Below are 18,188 nucleotides of genomic sequence, written 5' to 3'. Positions count from 1 at the left end.
ATGAGATTTACCAAATCAATTAGAGGGTGTTTGACGATCATGGAGGGTTGGATTGAGTTTGTATTTTTTATCAACTCAATGTTTGACAATCAATTTTAAATGTTGGTGGGGTTGAGTTAGTAATTTTACCAACTCACTCCAACTCTCTTCCTCCCATGTTTTCAATAGTTTCACCCATCAATCTCCATTGGTGATTATTGCTACCACATTTTAGCGATATACTCCCATGACCAACTTCGAGTGGTCAACATTGACGACCAACTTCGAGTGGTCAACATTGACGACCAACTCTGAGTTTTGACAACCACTTCTGACGACACTATGGCAATCAATTCTGACAACCATGGTACAAAAAAACTCGACTTCCACATTTGCATGTCTAACTTTGACAAAGAACTTTGGGCTCCACCAACCACCTTCGACGACAATTCTAGCTACTAACTCCAACGATTATCTTTGCACAACCAATTTCGGCGACATACTCCCTCTACCACATTCGTCTGCCCAACTTCGATGACCACTGATAAAAATAAAACAGTGGATTTAATTATCCACCATTTTATCACTCTCACTCGTTTTCTTATGCGTTTTCATTATTCTCCCAACTCCCTCAATTACTTTGCCGTTTCTCTCTCCCTCATGTTCTCTTCACATTTATTCCTCTTCTCTCATCTTCTTTATTCTTTCGCCGTCTGGTTCATCTTTTTTATTTTCTCTTCTTTCTTTGTCTGACTCGTATGAGTTTTATTTTCCCTTTTCTTTCTTAGCTCTTCCTTTCTCTTTTTTTATTTTCTTTTTATGGTTGTTCGTTTAGATCTAATTGTACGGTAATTAAGATGAAGTTGGGTTTTTGAATAGAATAATCACTTCTATTTGAGTATTTAAAAGATTGAATTCTAAATTTTGTGTTATGTATATGAATACTTTGTAGAGAATTTCTTATGTTTTGAGAATGAAAAAGAATTGGAAGTTTTTCTGTTTTTATCTTAGAAAAGTTACAAAAATATGTGTATAGTTGAAAATTAAAATCAACCATAGCAAAAAAAAAAAAAAAAAGACAATCAATTTCATTGACAAAAATAACACCAGATATCCCAACTCAACTTAACTTTGCGTCTAAACACAAATAATAATTACCAATTCAACTCAACTTTGTACACTAAACACAAACAATGTAACTCTCCTAATAATAATTACCAACTCAATTTAATTTTATGTTTTTATCCGCGTCAAACGCCTCCTTAGTAATGATATAGTTCAAATTATCATAGTAATATGATATTCTATGTTGCAACAAATTCTATGTATAACTCGAAAATTGGTAGGTTTTTTTCTTTCTTTCTTTTTTATTTTTATTTTTTGAAGTTAAAGGTTTAAAATGGATCATTTGGAGCGATGAGTTGAGTTATAAAGTACAAAGTTAATACATTGGAGTTAAGAAGTAGTTTTGTAGTATAGAAGTTAGGAAATGTTAGAGGGAGGGAAAGAGAAAGAGGAAGATGGAGTTTCTCGAAGTTGGTGGAGTTGAAATACCGACTTATGAAGTTAACACTTTCGTAGATCAAGTTATTTTTCTCCTCATTGTTTATTATCCATTCTAATTTTTCTTAAAGAAGATGGTTTCTTCATTTCTTCTCAAGAAAAATGAGAATATTCCTTTTCTTTTCTTTTTATTCCTAGGAAACCAATTAGTGGTTAGATTTATTTATTTTTAAAAAAAAGAATAAAGAGAGAGAGAGAGTAGTGGAATAGGATAGGATTGATGAAGTGAAGAGTTTGAGCCAAAGTTCTTCTAAATGAAGCTTCTCTTTTTCCCTTTTTATTTCAGTTACAAGAGATAACTCAAACTCATGGTTTTCCTAAGATAAGAATAAAATCCAAAGAAACTTGAAGAAAAAATCCCTAATGTTTTGCTCTGCCCAAAGAAACCACTTCAAATTTCTACCAACAATTAACATAAATAATAATAAAAATAAAATAAAATGCTCTGAGTTTGGTCAAGGGAATAAATCAATATCACATTTTAAAAGTAATTAACTAAACCAACACTTCTTCCATGGAATCAGATTCTAACCAATTTTATCTTCTTCTCTGAACTCTACTTTCTTCACCTTCATAATTGCACTAACATAACCAAGTTATTCTTGTACTTGTAAGTTGTAAGCAAAGTATGTACTTACAGGATTAGTTCCAAATAAAATGATTTTTTTTTTTTTTAAAAAAAACCCCTCTTTTTGGTATTCAAATACAAATCAAACTGACCCTTCTAATCCTCATCCATTTATATAACTCTCTCTTCTTCTTCTTCCTCTTGCATTCCCCATTTTCAATCAAATCAAGAGGTAGCAAACAACAATGAAGATTGAAAAAGAGATGTTTCACCCTATTCATCCATGGCACAAGCTTAAGCTGAATCATACTGATATCCCTTTCAACTGTGGTGGTTGCCATGAAGCTGGTATTGGCTTCAATTACCAATGCTTCCAATGTGACTTCACCTTGCACAAGCTTTGTGCCATGGCACCTCCCAAAATCACTCACCCTTTCTACCCGAAATGTGCTTTCGAATTCTTCTTTTCCCCGCCCGGTGCATCCGCTAGGTACTGTTACTACAAGAAAATGACTATCTCTCGATGTTGACAAATGTCGGTAGAGACCCAAAAACACTTCGGGAATTGAACTTCCAATGTCGTATATTTCGTCGGGACTGACCCGTCAAGAGACTATCTCCCGACGTCGAAATACACCTCGTCGGGAGTTAAAGTTACTCCCAACGTATTACAGTGTTGGAAGTATTAGTACTCCCGATGTGCTTGAATACACATTAGGAGTCAATGTCTCCCACGATGCTTAGTCTATGTACTCGACAGTGCTAGTACTCCTGACGTGTCTGTATACACGTCAGGAGTTGTCTCTTCTCCCAATGGCTTATTGATGTCGTCGGAAGTTTTATATGAGTTGAGGTACCTTCTGAATGGTTCTCACTCCCGACCCATGTGCCACAACGTTGGGAAATATACTATCTTTTGACTCTTGTGTCGGAAAATAGAGTGTTTCAATTTTTTTTTTAGTGATTAAATTTGAAATTTCAACAATGATACCTAAATATATTCTGGTGCATCCATCAGGTACTGTGACGCTTGTCGAAATGACGTTTCAGGGTTCGTTTACCATTGTAAACGTTGCGGTTTTGATCTCCACCCTTGTTGTGCAAACCTCCCTCAAGTGCTCGACGATGGCGAACGCAACCTTTACCTTAGTATGAAGCTCTCAGGGCCGTGCCACCGCTGCGGAGGCAGGGGACAGGGATGGTCTTACAAGTCTAAATGCAGGAGTTATAACCTTCATTTGTCATGTGTGAAGGAATTGCTAGTAGAGAGTTGGCAAGCCATGTACCTAAAAGTAGACAAGAACAAAGTCATTGAGGTTCAAACAAGTATTCCAAGCCTTAAGGGGACACTACAAAGTAATCAAAGGGAAAGAGGAAAGGTTGAGCAAGGCTTTCAGATGGCCGGTCATGCCGTTCGGTGCATTGTCTCCGCTATGCTTGGGGACCCGACAGCCATGATTGCTGCGGTTGTTGGTAGCCTCATATCAAAGTAGAAAGGAGGCAAAAATTAAACAGAACCAGAATCATGTGTAATTTTATGTTCTTGTCTTGGTTCTTGCTTGGTCTGTGTGTAATGTTTATAATATATTGTCGGTGAAAAGAATTGTTTCTTTGTTTTGATTGCATTGTTTGATAAATGTGTTTCACTTAAAAATTCTCTCTCCCAACTTTTATTTGTTCAATGAAGAGAATTGATGTTGTTTGTACTCTGGTGTACTTTGATGAACTTAAGATTATTGTATTCAAATTTGGAATGATATATTGAAAGCCACATGAAGTCATAGGCAATGAAAACACATATGAATTGACAAGATAAGATCATACTCAATGTTGATGTGAAAAGAAATGTTGGGAGCTTGATTTTATGAAGGAAAAAAATCGCTAGAAATATCGGTAAAATGTCGATGCAATGGATATTTTTTAAAAAATATTGAATATAAAAAAACATTAGAAATAATAAATTAACAAATAGGCATTTTTTCTAAGTTTAATTTTCTTTTTATTAAGACTAGGTTGTCATGAATGATATTTTGTTTATATTTTAGTTATACTCCGTCGATTTTTTTAGATATAATGGATGTTGATTTACCCATCACATGTCATTGTTGAAACCATTTTATATATAAAAATGTCGACTCGTACACTTATCTCAACATTAAAACTATGAAAATATGCAAATATCGATATGTCCATGAAAAATTTTCTACCTTTCATTATACTCTTGACCAAGTACTATAGAAAAATTAAAGCATGTAGAACCTATTCTCCTAGCTTTCTCTTTGATTATTCATAAACTTCAACCATATTTTCTTTTCGTAAAGGGAGATTGAGAGGAAGAATTTGGGCTTATGCTATTGGAAGTTGCTCGGGATTAGAGGTTAGATTCTTACGTTCGTCAGGGTCATTGCCAACTTAAGTATAACTTAACTAGTTAAGAGTTGAAACATTATATTCTCCACTAAAATGTGAGAGGTTCAAATCTTCACCCTTTTAACATACGGTTGAACTAAAAAAAAAAAAGTTAAAATATAATTTTGGTCCCTATATTTTAAAAATTGTTTAATTTTAGTCTCCGTACTTTCAATTATCCAATTTCAATCCATGTATTTTCAAGAAATCTTAAAGTTAGTCCTCAATACCAATTTATTGTTGAAATTATTATTTAATAAAATTTTTCTATAAATTTTGAAAATATATTCACATATTTTATTTCTTTGTATGAAAATTATTATTATTATTTAATCAATTTCTAAAAAAAGAAAGTATTGACTTGAAATTTTTTTGTAAACTACTTCAACCTGACTTGAATAAGAATTTTATGCATGAATTCTTAAGTAAGTCATGTTCCTTTCAAAGTCACACGAGGCATGACCAATCAAAGTAATGGAGAAAAATTTACATTTAGCTTGACATTTTTTTTTAATTTAATATATTTATTTGGAGAATCCAACATCTTAGACTCATTTTGACCATTTAACTCGAGAGTTATAACATTCTTTAAAACTAAACCAAAGATTTTTCCTTTTAGGACCAAAATAGCTCAAGAGTTATATTTTTTCTTTTTCAAATTTTCAATTTTTTTAAATTGAAGAAAATATTAAAAAAAAAAAAAAAAACAGATAGTTAATTATTTCAATGTTATATCATGAAAGAATTTGTAGTTTTTTCAATCATGGGTAATGAGCAATTTTTGTTCTATCTTTTGAGCTGTTAGCTAGTTGGTTGGTTTGTCTCATTGTTGTTGATTTTCTTACTAAATCAATTTGCCTTTTTTGAGGTATATTATGACTTTAACTTCATTTATTTATTTTTTCAAAAAATAAAAAAAAAAATCAATTCCCCTTTAAAATATAGATTTGAATAATTTATAAGGAAATTTTTTTTTTTTTTTTTAAAAAAAAAAATCTCTAATGTCCCCCAACATGTATAAAGTTTAACATTTTTTTAAAAAAAAAGTGAAAAGAAGTATACACTCCACATCATAATCACATGCACAAAGCCTATGGTCTTATTAACTAAAATATCCTAATGAATGTAATTGATTTAATTTTGTCTTTTATTTCCACCTCTATTTAAAAAAAAAAAAAAATAGTTTGACATGTTAATAAAAAAAAAAAACTAATAAAATATTTCTTTGAAACTAATTAAGAGAATGGAGAAAAGTTAAAACTTAAATGTTATGATTTAATTTATTAACCAAATTTATGTTATAAATTTTGTATAATTTTCTTTTAAATTCAACACAAGTAGAGTTTTGAATTTCTAATGTCATAGCCTGATGTTCTTTAAAATAATCTTTTAATAATTATTTTGCATTATTATATAAAGGTTTATCTTTTTAAGAATAATTTCAAAATAAAATTTGAATACACTATAAATATATAAAATACTATTTACGAAATTTGTATTATTCAAATTATAAAATCGAAAACAAATTTCAAAATAAATCCACCAAACAAATATCTACTAAATTCATTCAATAATCTAAGGGACTATTTGGGGGTCCAACATGAGATGGTATATCCCTACATCCTATATCATTTTAGTGTTTGGAGACCCATTATCCTATCTCACCGATTTTAATTATTTGTAGGTCCATTTTCGGAACATGTTTTGTATCTCACCATCATTTTCCTTCCGTGTATTGTATATCATCTCAATGCTTGAACACATATTCAATTATACTCGATCAGAACTCCCGAAACATCAGATTCTTAGATATCAAAACTTTTCACATTCTATATCATCTCAGTGTCCCAAACAGCCCCTTAAGAAAAACAGCCCCTTAAGATGTATCTGATTTAGGGTGTGTTAGGATTGCATTTTGAAGTGTTTAAATTTGAAAAACGGTCATTTTAGAAAAATTTGTGATCATGTTCGACAACTTCACAAAATACATTTTTTAAAATGATTTTAAAAATAAATCATATTGGAGAAATCAATCAAAACTAGATTTTTAGAAGAGATTTTTTAGTGATGGATAGGAATCCATGTACATTTTCATCTTAGAATAAAATTACTAAAATACCCCTCATACTACCCCTTCTCCTAGTCTCTCTCATTTTGCCGGCCAAGAACTTCTCGCCAAGATCTTACATCCATAGCTCCGATTTGAGGTTACTTTTTTTTTTTTTTTTTTGCTTTAATTTGAGATTTATTTTGGTTAAGATCTTATATCTCCTACGATAGCATCTCCGAATCGTTACGATATATAATTTTTTTTGCTTCAAATCTTGCGAGATTCTTTCGAACTTTGATGTTTTATTTTGTTTTATACTCGAATTGATTGATAAGTGCAATTTATGATGTCAAAGAACCTATTGGATGGTCTTTCTTTGACATCAATTATTACTTTGACATTGATTCATTCTATAATTGAAAACCAAGACTTAAGTTGTATCTGATTTAACTTTTTCAAGTGCTTAATTTTAAAAATAAGTCAATTTGAAAAAAATTTGAAGTATTTAACCACTATTCAAAATAGTTTTGAAATACTTTCAAAGTGTATTTTAAATCATTTTTAAAAAAAAAAAAAATTAAATAATTATTATTTTTTTAAATTAGTCTTTTTTTTAGTCATTTCAAATAGGTCCTTAAGCACCATAGGAATGAATACCAATTAATTTTCTAATTGTTTGAAATCTAGTATATTATTGTTAAGGATATTAAGGATGCCAACACATAAAGTCTTGTCTATCTCCCAAAAGAATAGGACTTAACAAAGGAAAGGAATAGGTTGGTTATAAGCAAATCTTTAACCATTGTATTGTTGAGTTATTTTTGCATTCCCAAATTAGGGATTCCATATTGTATAAATACCTCACCTATGTACATTTCAAATGGAGGAGTACCTTCGAACTATGAAAATGAAGGTTGACAATCTCGAGCAAGCTGGTAGTCCTGTGCCACTAAGAGCTCTTGTTTCACAGGTACTCCTAGGACTTGATGAAGAATACAATGCCATCGTGGCCACGCAGTCAGAACTTCTTCCTAAGATTTAGAACATCAGTCAAACTAAAAGCTTCAACTAAGTCAGAACTTCTCCTAAGATTAGAACATCAGTCAAACTAAAAGCTTCAACTAAGTCAGTAATGCATCAGTGAATATGACAAACACTAGACATGTCAACCGAAACAACAAGTCCAATAGCAGCAATCAGTCTATTGGGGGAGGACAACGAGGTGGTGGTGGCCATGGCAGAGGTTGAGGCAAACAACAAGTCCAATAGCAGCAATCAATCTACTGGGGAGGACAACGAGGTGGTGGTGGCCATGGCAGAGGTTGAGGCAAGGGAAGAAACAACAACAAACATGTGTGTCAAGTCTGTGGGAAGGTGAGACACATAGCGTTCTACTGCTTCAACAGGTATAACAGAGATTTGTTTGTAACCAACCTATTCCTTTGGTAAGTCCTATTCTTTTAGTAGATAGGCAAGACTTTATGTGTTGGCATCCTTAATATCCTTAACATTTCAAGTTAGGAAAGAGAGGTTGAAGATATGTCAGTCGACACTTTGGCCTCTATATTCAACATAGGTCTGACCTCTCTGTTTCGGTCTTCTCCGATGCCGATTGGGCAGCCAACATAGACAATCGAAAATCAGTTGCTGCATATTGCATCTTCCTTGGAGGTAATTTTGTCTTCGGGTCCTCCAAGAAACAATCCGTTGTCGCCCAGTCCAGCATAGAGTCTGAATATAGAGCGATCGCTCATGCCTTGGGTGCAACAACTACTGTCTGAGATTGGTGTCAAACATAAGTCGTCGGCTCCAGTCCTGTGGTGTGACAACCTCAGTGCCGGTGCTCTAGTCTTCCCAAATTAGAGATTCTATATTGTATAAATACCTTACCTATGTACATTTCAAATACAAGAAATCATAAAGGAAAACTTTGTTTGTGGTTTGCCACTGTCGTTTGCTACCTATCGTCTACTTGATTGAGCTATCATAAGTGCTATCGTTCGTAGCGTGAGTCAAGCCATATCCTTCCACCTCTCTTTCCTAACTATTTCAATGTCTACTTTTCAAGTCTCTATTTTTTTCTAATCAATATAGATTTACAAGTGTCTCTTTTAATCAATGTATATTTTCAAGTGTCTCTTTTTTAATCAAGGTATATATATCAAAGTGTCCTTTTTTTAATGTATATTTGATTATTTTTTGTTAATTATTTTTCATAAATAAATATAAATCATTAGCCAAAAGTGAAAGATAACACTTTTTTTAGTTTTTATAAAAATAAGATTAAACAAAATGATATTCTCCAAAATTAGACGCAAAAAGGAAATATTATACAATTAAGGGTAATTAAATTACAAATTAAAATATAAAGTAACATGAAGAGAATAATGTTCAAAGTAATCAAAAATTTCTTCTAAAAAAAAAAGAAAAAAGGTAATCAAAAGTTTCTTTTGTTCTCTTTTATTTCTTTTACATATTAGTTGTGTATTGCTAATTATAGACTACACTTTTGAGTTGGTAAAATTGTACCACAAAAATTAAAAATTAAAATCATAAAGAAACTTTCTTAATCATCCAGACTTTAACTTAAAGCAATGTGAACCAAAAGAAAAAAAAATAAAAAAGCAATTTATTGGTTGTTAATGAGTTTCTTTTTTAAAAAATAATATTCTTTGTAGAATTATCTAAAAACTAATTAAATTTTTTTCCTAGTGCTTATCAATAATTTTTATAACACCAAATAAATAAGTTAATAATTGACATGCATTTTTTCTTTTAAAATTGATGGTTCGAACCTCCATTCTCATAATTATTATATTAAAAGTTATAATAATTTTATATCGTAATAAACCCATTTAATTTTTTTTAAAAAAATATAATTAACTAAAACTAGTTTAACATTTTTTATATCTGTGAAAATGTCTGAATGAATAAGAGTTGCATGTAATTATTTCTTTGAAATATATCAAATTTGCAATTTTGTGTTTCCTAAAAAAATGGTCATTTTAAGGAAGAAAGAGAAACTCTGATTTCTTAGTTTTTATTTATTTATTTATTTTTTTTTATTTTTAAATTATGATTGCTTAGCAAGTTATTTCTTAGAAATTTCATGTAAATATACCTTTGAAATCTATCAAATTTGCCATTTTGAGTAAGAAAGGGAGAAAATATGGGTTTTCTAGATAGAATGAAATTTAAAACTCTTTTTCATCACCCATGAAAAATACTTTGATTTGATACAATATTTCTCTAAACAAAATACGTGTTTGTGTTCATTTTCTTTTTTAATTTTTTATGACCAAACCTAATGTTGATTTTTTCCTAGTCTCCTCCAAAAATTTGTAAGACTAATTCTATTCTAACGTTTTTTTTTAATTTCAATTTTGATATCGTACATTTAACATATTGCTTTGATGGCTAGATTCATAATATTAGACTTAGGTCAACATTTTCATATTTTCATAAGGTCAATATCGACTTAAGAAGTGAATCGATAAATATTAAATAAAAAGAAAGTGAAACGATATTTTCATTACATCGTAACAAATCTATGAAAAACATTAAAAAAAAAAAACAAAAACAAAACAAAAGAATGATTTTTAATGTGAACATAATATAAATGATAAACATTTTAACTTGTTTAAAAAGCATAGAAGGTTTATTCGATAATTTAAGTAATTTATTTGAAAATTTTGTTTTTATAATTGTTTTTTCATAATATTCCTTGACGTCGATATTTTATCAATATTTTCATAAACATTTTCGTAAAATTGATACCTCAATATTTTTCTCAACATGAACGTTTCAAATCTTAGTTAGACTTAACACAAAAATTTATGTTTGCTCTCATCACTAATTCTTTGTATTGCATTTAACAAAAATTTTGAATGGCTACATATGGAATTCAAATTTGATACATTGAATTTTAAAAGGGTAGCCTAAAATTAATATTACAAAAATTAAAGAACAAATATTCAAGAGAGTTTGAAAAGGATAAGGGCAGAAGATAGACTTTAGACTATTATATCTAATATCTATCATTACCAATGCTATATAATTAAACCTCCATGATTTATATCAATCTAATCACATTTTTATTCATAGAAATTAAGAATATGGCCCAAAAAAAAAAAAAAGAAAAAAAATATCCTTTCTCATAGTTTCCATTTGATTTTTTAGGTTCAAAAATTTCACGTTGATCTTCCTTAATTTTTCACTAAGCACTCAAATTTTTTCTTTGCATGTGAGAAATAAAACCTCTGACTTTGAAATTGATAATACAAACTTTATTAGTTAAGCTAAGTTTATTTTGACAAAATACTCACTTTTAGTCTTTTGTGTTTATTGATTAATCTGAAATAATTTATTAAAAAATTAATCTAAAAGAACTAAATTAATTTGGGTTTTACTCATTTTTCCTTGCTGTTGAAATTGATTTTTTTAATAAAAAAATTATCATAACTGTTTAAAACTAATTGACCGAAAGATGACATGAAAGATCAGAAGTGAGCATTAATGAAAACTTTAGAGATAAAGGTAAAATATTGAAACTTAACGACTAAATGACAATTAAATCCAAGATTCAAGGTAAAAATATAACCTTTCCTGAAAGAGGAACTTACTCAAAACTTAGAATCAAAATAGTATTTATTTTTTTTAAAAAAATAATATTAATAATAACCAATGAAATTGATGAAATCTCAATATTTTGAACAAGTTATGATGACCACATAATCTGAAAGCTCAGAAAAACAAACAATTATTCAAATTCCATTCCCCTGTGGGACCAACCAACCTGTCAAAGAAGAGGGAAAAGAAAAAAAACAATCTTAAGCTAGTGGATATATACAATAATCATTTCAAGTTGAAAAGATTCCATAGCCCAATTCTCTTCAGATCTCTAAACTCATCAACGGAAGTCTAAAGAGTTTTATATTCTAAACGTAGACAATATTTACACTGCTATCTCTAGGAAGCTGCTTGTGTTTGTCAACATAGATATCTCATCAATGGCTTTTTCTCCATTTTCAGCATGAACATTTTGACCCTTATTCTTCTTCTCCTCCTCCTCCTCTTCCTCTCTACTAACCCCTTTTGAGTTTTGACCTTCGACCATTTCCAAACTTTCCCAAAACTCGGTTTCTTGCAGATTTAACTAATGCGTCCAAGAATTACAGAAGACCAAAGGCGTGTGTTTTTCAGGTGATATCAAGGCGATAATCATGGAAAAAAAGCTCTAAACTTTAAACCAAACGGGGTTTACCTTTAGCTTTTTTCTTTGATTAGTTGAAAAAGGAACAAGCCGAATCTGGATTCAGTATTCCCATTACCGATCTACAAAGCCTGGAATTCATCTGTATCTTTCGGTTTTCCTGTTAAGGATTCTCGGTTAGTTGCAGATGAATTTGATGAGGAAAATGTTTGTGTGTAAGAGAGATTTGAGTACCTTGGTTGTTATTGTGGCTTCTTTGGTGTACTTTGGAGCTGTGAGCAGCCAACCGATCCGTGACCATCGTTTTACCTATGTTGGATTCAATGAAAGGGAGCACAACCAACAATTCACCTTCACACCAAGTTCTTCCATCGATGGTGGGGCACTGCAGTTAACTCCTGACTCGCAGAACGAGGTTGTTAGGCTTCAAAATACATCTGGCCGCATTATGTACCGTGAGCCGTTCAAATTATGGCTAGCTGATATTGATAAAAAGGAGAAAAATTACATTGTTGCTTCATTCAGCTCATACTTTTACATCAATATTTTCAGAAGGGAAGAATGGAATGCTGGCGAGGGACTTACTTTTCTTATAGCTCCAACCACTGATGTACCTGAACAGAGCTGGGGGCAGTGGATGGGCCTCACCAACATAACCACCGACGGCGACCACAGAAACCAAATTGTAGCCATCGAATTCGATACTGAGAAGCAGGATTTTGACCCCGACAACAACCATATCGGTCTGAACATCAACTCCATTAAATCGACGAAGACTGTTTCTCTGGATAAAGCTGGCATAGTTTTATCCCCAAAGACCGGAACTAACCACAGTATATGGGTTGATTACGATGGAAAAGCCAAACTTTTGCAGGTTTACATGTCCATAAACAAAGATCCAAAACCTGATAAGCCTCTTCTCAATGAAACGATAAACCTGAAAGATTTTGTGAAACAAGAATCATACATTGGATTTTCTGCTTCTACAGGAAGCCCAGAAATTCAGTTGAACTGTGTCTTGGAATGGACACTCAATTTGGAACGTCTGCCAGAGAAGAAAGATCTAACATGGTTGAAGATCCTTGCAGGGGTTGGAATTCCTATACTAACAATCACAATTCTGGTTGGGGTTTGGATGTTTGTTGGTTATAGGAAGAAGAGGAGAGAGAACAGGGATGTGGAGTCAAATGTTCAGGGCACACTGAAGAGGTTGCCTGGAATGCCCAGAGAGTTCAAGTACAAGGAACTAAAAAGAGCGACGCATAACTTCCATGAAAGCATGGTTCTAGGAAATGGAGGATTTGGGGTTGTGTACAAAGGGGTTCTTCAGGACAAGGATAGGGACATTACCGCATCTTCAAATTCTGTTTCCAGGCTTGAAATTGCCGTCAAGAAATTCTCCAGGGACAGCATTAAGAGCAAAAGTGATTTTCTGGATGAGCTCACCATTATTCACCGTCTTCGCCACAGAAACCTTGTCCGCTTAGAAGGTAAAACTTCCACTCCACTGTTCTTCCAAACAAACAAGGGGAAAGAGAATAAGTTGAATATATAATTTATAAATGAAGACATAACTCTACCATGCCTGGTAAATATCATAAACATGTTGTGGTAATTAAGAAGTTTCACTTAAAACTCAACTCAGAGAGATTGACAGAGAACATATTTGTGTAGTTTTCCATTTGCATGATTCCAGACCAATGTACTAAAAATAAGTATTGCATATTTGTCCAGGATGGTGCTATGAGAAAGGGAAGCTTTTATTAGTATATGACTTCATGCCTAATGGAAGCCTTGAGAATCACCTATATGACGTTGATGACGAGAATGTTCTCAACTGGAGACATCGCTATAAAATTCTTGTAGGAGTTGCATCTGCGTTGCATTACCTGCATAATGAGTATGACCAGAAAGTATTGCACCGAGATATCAAATCAAGCAATATCTTGCTTGATTCTGACTTCAATGCTCGTCTAGGGGATTTCGGCCTTGCTAGAGCCTTGGATCCTGAAAGGAACTCTTATGCAGACCTGCAGTGTGGTGGAGTTGCAGGCACAATGGGTTATGTTGCTCCCGAATGCTTCCATGAAGGAAGGGCTACTCCTGAATCTGATGTATATGGTTTCGGGGCAGTGGTGCTTGAGATCGTTTGTGGCAGGAGACCAGGAACTATTGTTGAAGACGAGCAAAATCAGTATAGCCTAATTGATTGGGTGTGGAAGGTACACCGCGAAGGACGCATTGAAAGAGCTGTCGATAACCAGCTGGGTAATGATATTGTGGTTGATGAAGCTAGAAGGCTTCTACTACTTGGGTTGGCATGTTCACATCCGATAGCAAGTGAAAGGCCACAAACTCAGGCTATAATCCAGATTTTAAATGGAGCTTTGCTTGCGCCTCAAGTACCTCCATTCAAGCCAGTCTTCATGTGGCCTCCCACGAGCAGTTCTTCTACCAGTTCTATTCTCACTTCATTGTCAAACACGAATAACTCTCTTCCATGAAGTTTTCGCCATAGGTAGTCCTTTGCTTCGGTCTCCGCAACTTACCTGAAAACCATGTAGCACAACATCAAATTGGTGTAGAAGATATCATTTGTTTATTATTGTTATGATTCTCACTTTGACATATGTGGGGATAGAATATGTACACCTGGGCTCAATCTCCCAATCATCCTGAGAGGCCCTTCAGGTTGCTTCTGCACAATGCCCAATGCCCAATGCACAACGCACTTGTATGTATGAAACTTCAATTTTTTTTTTTTCTTTTTCTTCTTTGCCTACAGAGTATCATCATCAAATCATCCTATTCACCGTGCTGCCAGACAACCCTACCCAATGTACCATTATTTTTGCTTCACAGATACAATTGACATGTCTTTGTTTTATTTATAAATCAAAGAGCATTTAAGAACTGCCTAGATTACATATTATAGAAAATTCAAGTCCAAGTTTTAAGTTACTACTATCTTCTATATGATCCTGAAAATTACACAGTTATTTTAATAATGTTCAATCGTTTTTTTCCTCTTATATTAGAAACAGAATGTTTAATCTAGCAACGACAAAAGACCTCAAAATAATGATGCAAGAGTTAGAAAATGGGAATGACAATACATGATATGGTAAGAAAAAATACTTAATATTTGTCAGGATGAGATCAGCACGCCTTGAAAACAATGAAGCATCCTAATGAATAATGTCATATCCTTATTCTATGGTTGTGGAGTACAGTCTGAGCATAGATCCAAGAAATTTCTTGTCTGAGAGGTGTGAATTATAAAAAAATGTAAATATCGATATAAACTGCATATAAAAGCACAACTCATACTTGGAAATCCAAGTTTCCAAGTAATAAACATGTTTTGATTTCAAAACATGCTCCCCCAGAAGCAAAACCGCAAAATTTCCTTTGTAACTAAGAATAATGGTTCGAAGAAGAGTACAAATTCTGGCACCAAATATTCTCAACATCAAAGAAGAAAAATACAAGAGAGGAACAGGGGATCAAATCTCTACCTACAAAATAAAGAAGAGTAATAAGAGGGTACTTTGTCTGTACTCCACTCCATTCGAATTGTTAAAACACAAGGGACACCATTAAGAGCTTAAAACATGAAGTATGAATGGTGGACGAGAATACTTCAGGCCTAAAGAGAATTGCTCGGCAGGACAAATTCTCTTCACTTGAACTAGAAATCTGGAAAATTAATAATTAGGCAACAAAACTTGTGAAGATGGAAAGAAGACAACATTCTTTCAGGATGTGAGGACTTAAAACTCCAGATATAGCCTCATAACAAACCCATTTTCATCATAAACTTCTTTTGATTGCATTCCAACAATTCACTCAAGGTAAAGTCCATTTGCTTCTCTTTCAACAATCTATGCCGCAACTCGAGTCTTTTCTTCAAACCATGCTTAAAAAAGTCGGGATATTCGGCAACTTCGTCAAGTTTTCTTCCCATTATTTCGACTAAGAATCTGATCCGAGGTTCTAAAGAATGTTGAATGCTCTTGATTAAAACAGGAGGATAACCAGTCACCAAAGACACTATTTCTCCATCTTTAAACCCACATCTCCTTAGATAATCCAAATTGGGTCTCAAAACTTTGTCCACGTCCCTACACAAAATGTCTGGAAATTTCAATGCAACTGCTTGAAGATCCATCTCATTTAGACCGATTGATCTCAGAAACTCTGAAGTCGGGCGGAGCCTTTTATCGACACTATAACCCATGAGAAATGGATTTTTTGCAAGAACTTTTCCAATCACCCCCTCCTTCATTAGCCCAAACCCAGCAAAAAAATCTACAGTTTCAACGAGCTTCGATTCAATGCTGTAACTAATAAGCCTCGGGTTGAGTAGAATCATCTTTCCAAGGTGCTTTTCAGGGACACCCAATGCTTGAAAGAAAGCCAAAAGTGGGCATAGCTTCTCTTCAACACTATAGGAAAGAATGCCAGGAAATTTAGCAATAGCAGAAGCGATTTCATTAGGCTTAGTGCTGAGTGTTGCAAGGCACTCAACCATGGGAACAAGTTTCTCTTGAAGACCAAGAGCTAAAATCTTAGGGCATTTGGAAACAATAGAAGGGAGTTTCCTCCTTTGAATCCCAATTCTTTCCAAATATTCCCAATTTTCAGAAGCTCTTTCCTTCTGCATATCCTTTAAACGCCTACACCTTTTAAACATCTTATCAATACTTCTATCATCAAAACCTTTATCCCTGAAGAACCACAGCATACAATTACCATTTCGACTGGCGCTGACTTCCATAAACCCTGAAAGATTCAGCATACAAACAGAATTTTCGTAAACCCACCAAGTGTTTGCAGAAAAGACCGTACAAGAACAAATAAGTAATGCAAAATTATGAGAGGAAATTGGAATTAAACTCTAAATTCAGAAACCCTTCAAATTAAAAAGAGAAATATAGTGCAGAATGGCGATTATAAACACAAGAAAATATCGGGTTCACCTCCTTCAAATTAGATGGATAAGCAAGAAGTCTTTGTTGTTCTCTGCGCTCGATCAAAGCTCTAGCTGTGAGGAAAATATGAGGTAATTGAAATTACAGAAGCAGGATTTCTGGGTCTTGGAAGAAGAACATAGAGAGTATCAGCGTTGAGCTCGGCAAGACGAAGCAGTTTTGTTTTGATTTTGTACGAAATGGATAAGTTGAGAGTTGAGTGACAGTGAACAGTGAACCAAATCAATAGGCTTGTTTAGTTGACGGTTTGAATTCAGATTAAACACCAGCGTTTACCAACTGTAAATGTAATAAATGAATAGTAATTAGGAGAGTTTTATTTATTTACATTTATTTATTGTTTATTTGTATTATATAATCGTAATGAAATGTAAGATCTATCTCGAATTTTATAATAAAATAACATAATCTGATGGAAAAATTGAATGTTCAATCTAATTGTATTTGCAATTTACGTGGGTTCTATTACTTGTTATTGTTACCATTACAAATATTATTATTGTATTATTACATGATAGAATATATAAGTATACAACGAAAGCAAACATAATCAATAAGCACACTAATTACATTTAATTTGAGTTATAAAACATGCTATTTCAGAAAATCAAAAGTGGGTGTCAAGTTTCTATACCTTTGATGAATTCTCCCAAATCCAAGCTGCTCTTCTCATTAATTCAACTCCAAATTGTTAGTGAACTACCAAGAGATCTTTTCTACTATACTCAGCCTTGAATTTGAGTAGTGGAACTCGAATTTGAGTGAATTTGTGAAGTTATTTTTCTGGGTTTGAGAGGAAGAAAAAGATGAGTGCAGAAGAACTTTTCTTTAGCTCCATTATAATTAAAACTCGAAATTCAGGAGTTTTATTCACTTCTCCCATGCAAGCACTCAACAAGCATTTTCATGTCAGCTCCAAGTTGCTATCTCAAGTGGGATTTATGGATTGAAGTGAAGGAGACTGTAAGACCTGCACCTCACTTTCCCCTTTTTCATGATGTCTATGGTTTAAGTAAGAAAAATGTTGGGTTAAATGTTTAAGTTAGATTAGATTTGTGTGTTTGAGGTGAAGGATAAGTTGAAAGGGGAAAAATGTTTATGTATAGGAACTTAACTCTCGGTTACTTACTGATTTAGCCTCACAAAGAGAAATTCTGGTTAAGTGTTGGTTGTGCTGAAGGGTGTTTGAGCATCGAGTAAATGCTGCCGAATGTCGAGTATAAGTAATTGAGAAGGTCGAGCATCGAGTAAAGACTATCAAGCATCAAGTCCTTCCATAGAGTAAAGGCTGCCAAGCATTAAGCGTTGAGTGAGGAGCGAGCTCCCAACACCGAGTTTCCCATCGAGTATTGAGTCCTTCCATCAAGTATTTGACAGAGAGCCGGGGAAACTTTCATCGAGTAAGGACCTTCT

The 18,188-nt window shown here is 33.1% G+C and overlaps 3 protein-coding genes and 1 long non-coding RNA gene across 5 annotated transcripts; 2 read left to right on the top strand and 2 right to left on the bottom strand.

Moving 5' to 3' along the window:
* The first annotated feature begins 2,248 nt into the window (after positions 1-2,248).
* On the top strand, positions 2,249-3,829 carry LOC120078277. Of its 2 annotated transcripts, none has more exons than XM_039032501.1 (2): positions 2,249-2,600; positions 3,129-3,822. In XM_039032501.1, exons 1-2 carry the CDS (start codon positions 2,356-2,358, stop codon positions 3,601-3,603), a joined length of 720 nt encoding a protein of 239 aa, XP_038888429.1. In that variant the 5' UTR covers positions 2,249-2,355; the 3' UTR covers positions 3,604-3,822. The 2 variants fall into 2 exon arrangements, with proteins under 2 accessions (XP_038888429.1, XP_038888430.1); XM_039032502.1 differs by lacking the exon at positions 2,249-2,600 and adding an exon at positions 2,607-2,963 and having other exon boundaries at positions 3,129-3,829.
* A 7,476-nt stretch (positions 3,830-11,305) lies between these two features.
* On the bottom strand, positions 11,306-12,508 carry LOC120077676. Its single transcript, XR_005481812.1, has 3 exons — positions 12,367-12,508; positions 12,016-12,260; positions 11,306-11,941 (listed from the first exon to the last, which is right to left on the bottom strand). It is a non-coding gene; the product is annotated as an uncharacterized LOC120077676 (long non-coding RNA).
* LOC120077674 (probable L-type lectin-domain containing receptor kinase S.5) lies at positions 11,937-14,742 on the top strand. Its single transcript, XM_039031629.1, has 2 exons — positions 11,937-13,271; positions 13,516-14,742. Exons 1-2 carry the CDS (start codon positions 11,969-11,971, stop codon positions 14,283-14,285), a joined length of 2,073 nt encoding a protein of 690 aa, XP_038887557.1. The 5' UTR covers positions 11,937-11,968; the 3' UTR covers positions 14,286-14,742.
* Positions 14,743-15,215: 473 nt separating this feature from the next.
* Positions 15,216-16,985, bottom strand: LOC120077675 (transcription termination factor MTERF6, chloroplastic/mitochondrial). Its single transcript, XM_039031630.1, has 2 exons — positions 16,764-16,985; positions 15,216-16,566 (listed from the first exon to the last, which is right to left on the bottom strand). Exon 2 carries the CDS (start codon positions 16,559-16,561, stop codon positions 15,575-15,577), a length of 987 nt encoding a protein of 328 aa, XP_038887558.1. The 5' UTR covers positions 16,562-16,566; positions 16,764-16,985; the 3' UTR covers positions 15,216-15,574.
* Between the last annotated feature and the right edge of the window lie 1,203 nt (positions 16,986-18,188).

This window comes from Benincasa hispida, chromosome 5 (assembly GCF_009727055.1).
Source record: "Benincasa hispida cultivar B227 chromosome 5, ASM972705v1, whole genome shotgun sequence".
In the NCBI taxonomy this organism is placed as follows: Eukaryota; Viridiplantae; Streptophyta; class Magnoliopsida; order Cucurbitales; family Cucurbitaceae; genus Benincasa; species Benincasa hispida.
Note: the sequence above shows the minus strand (reverse complement) of the source record. Positions and strands in the feature narration are given on the sequence as shown.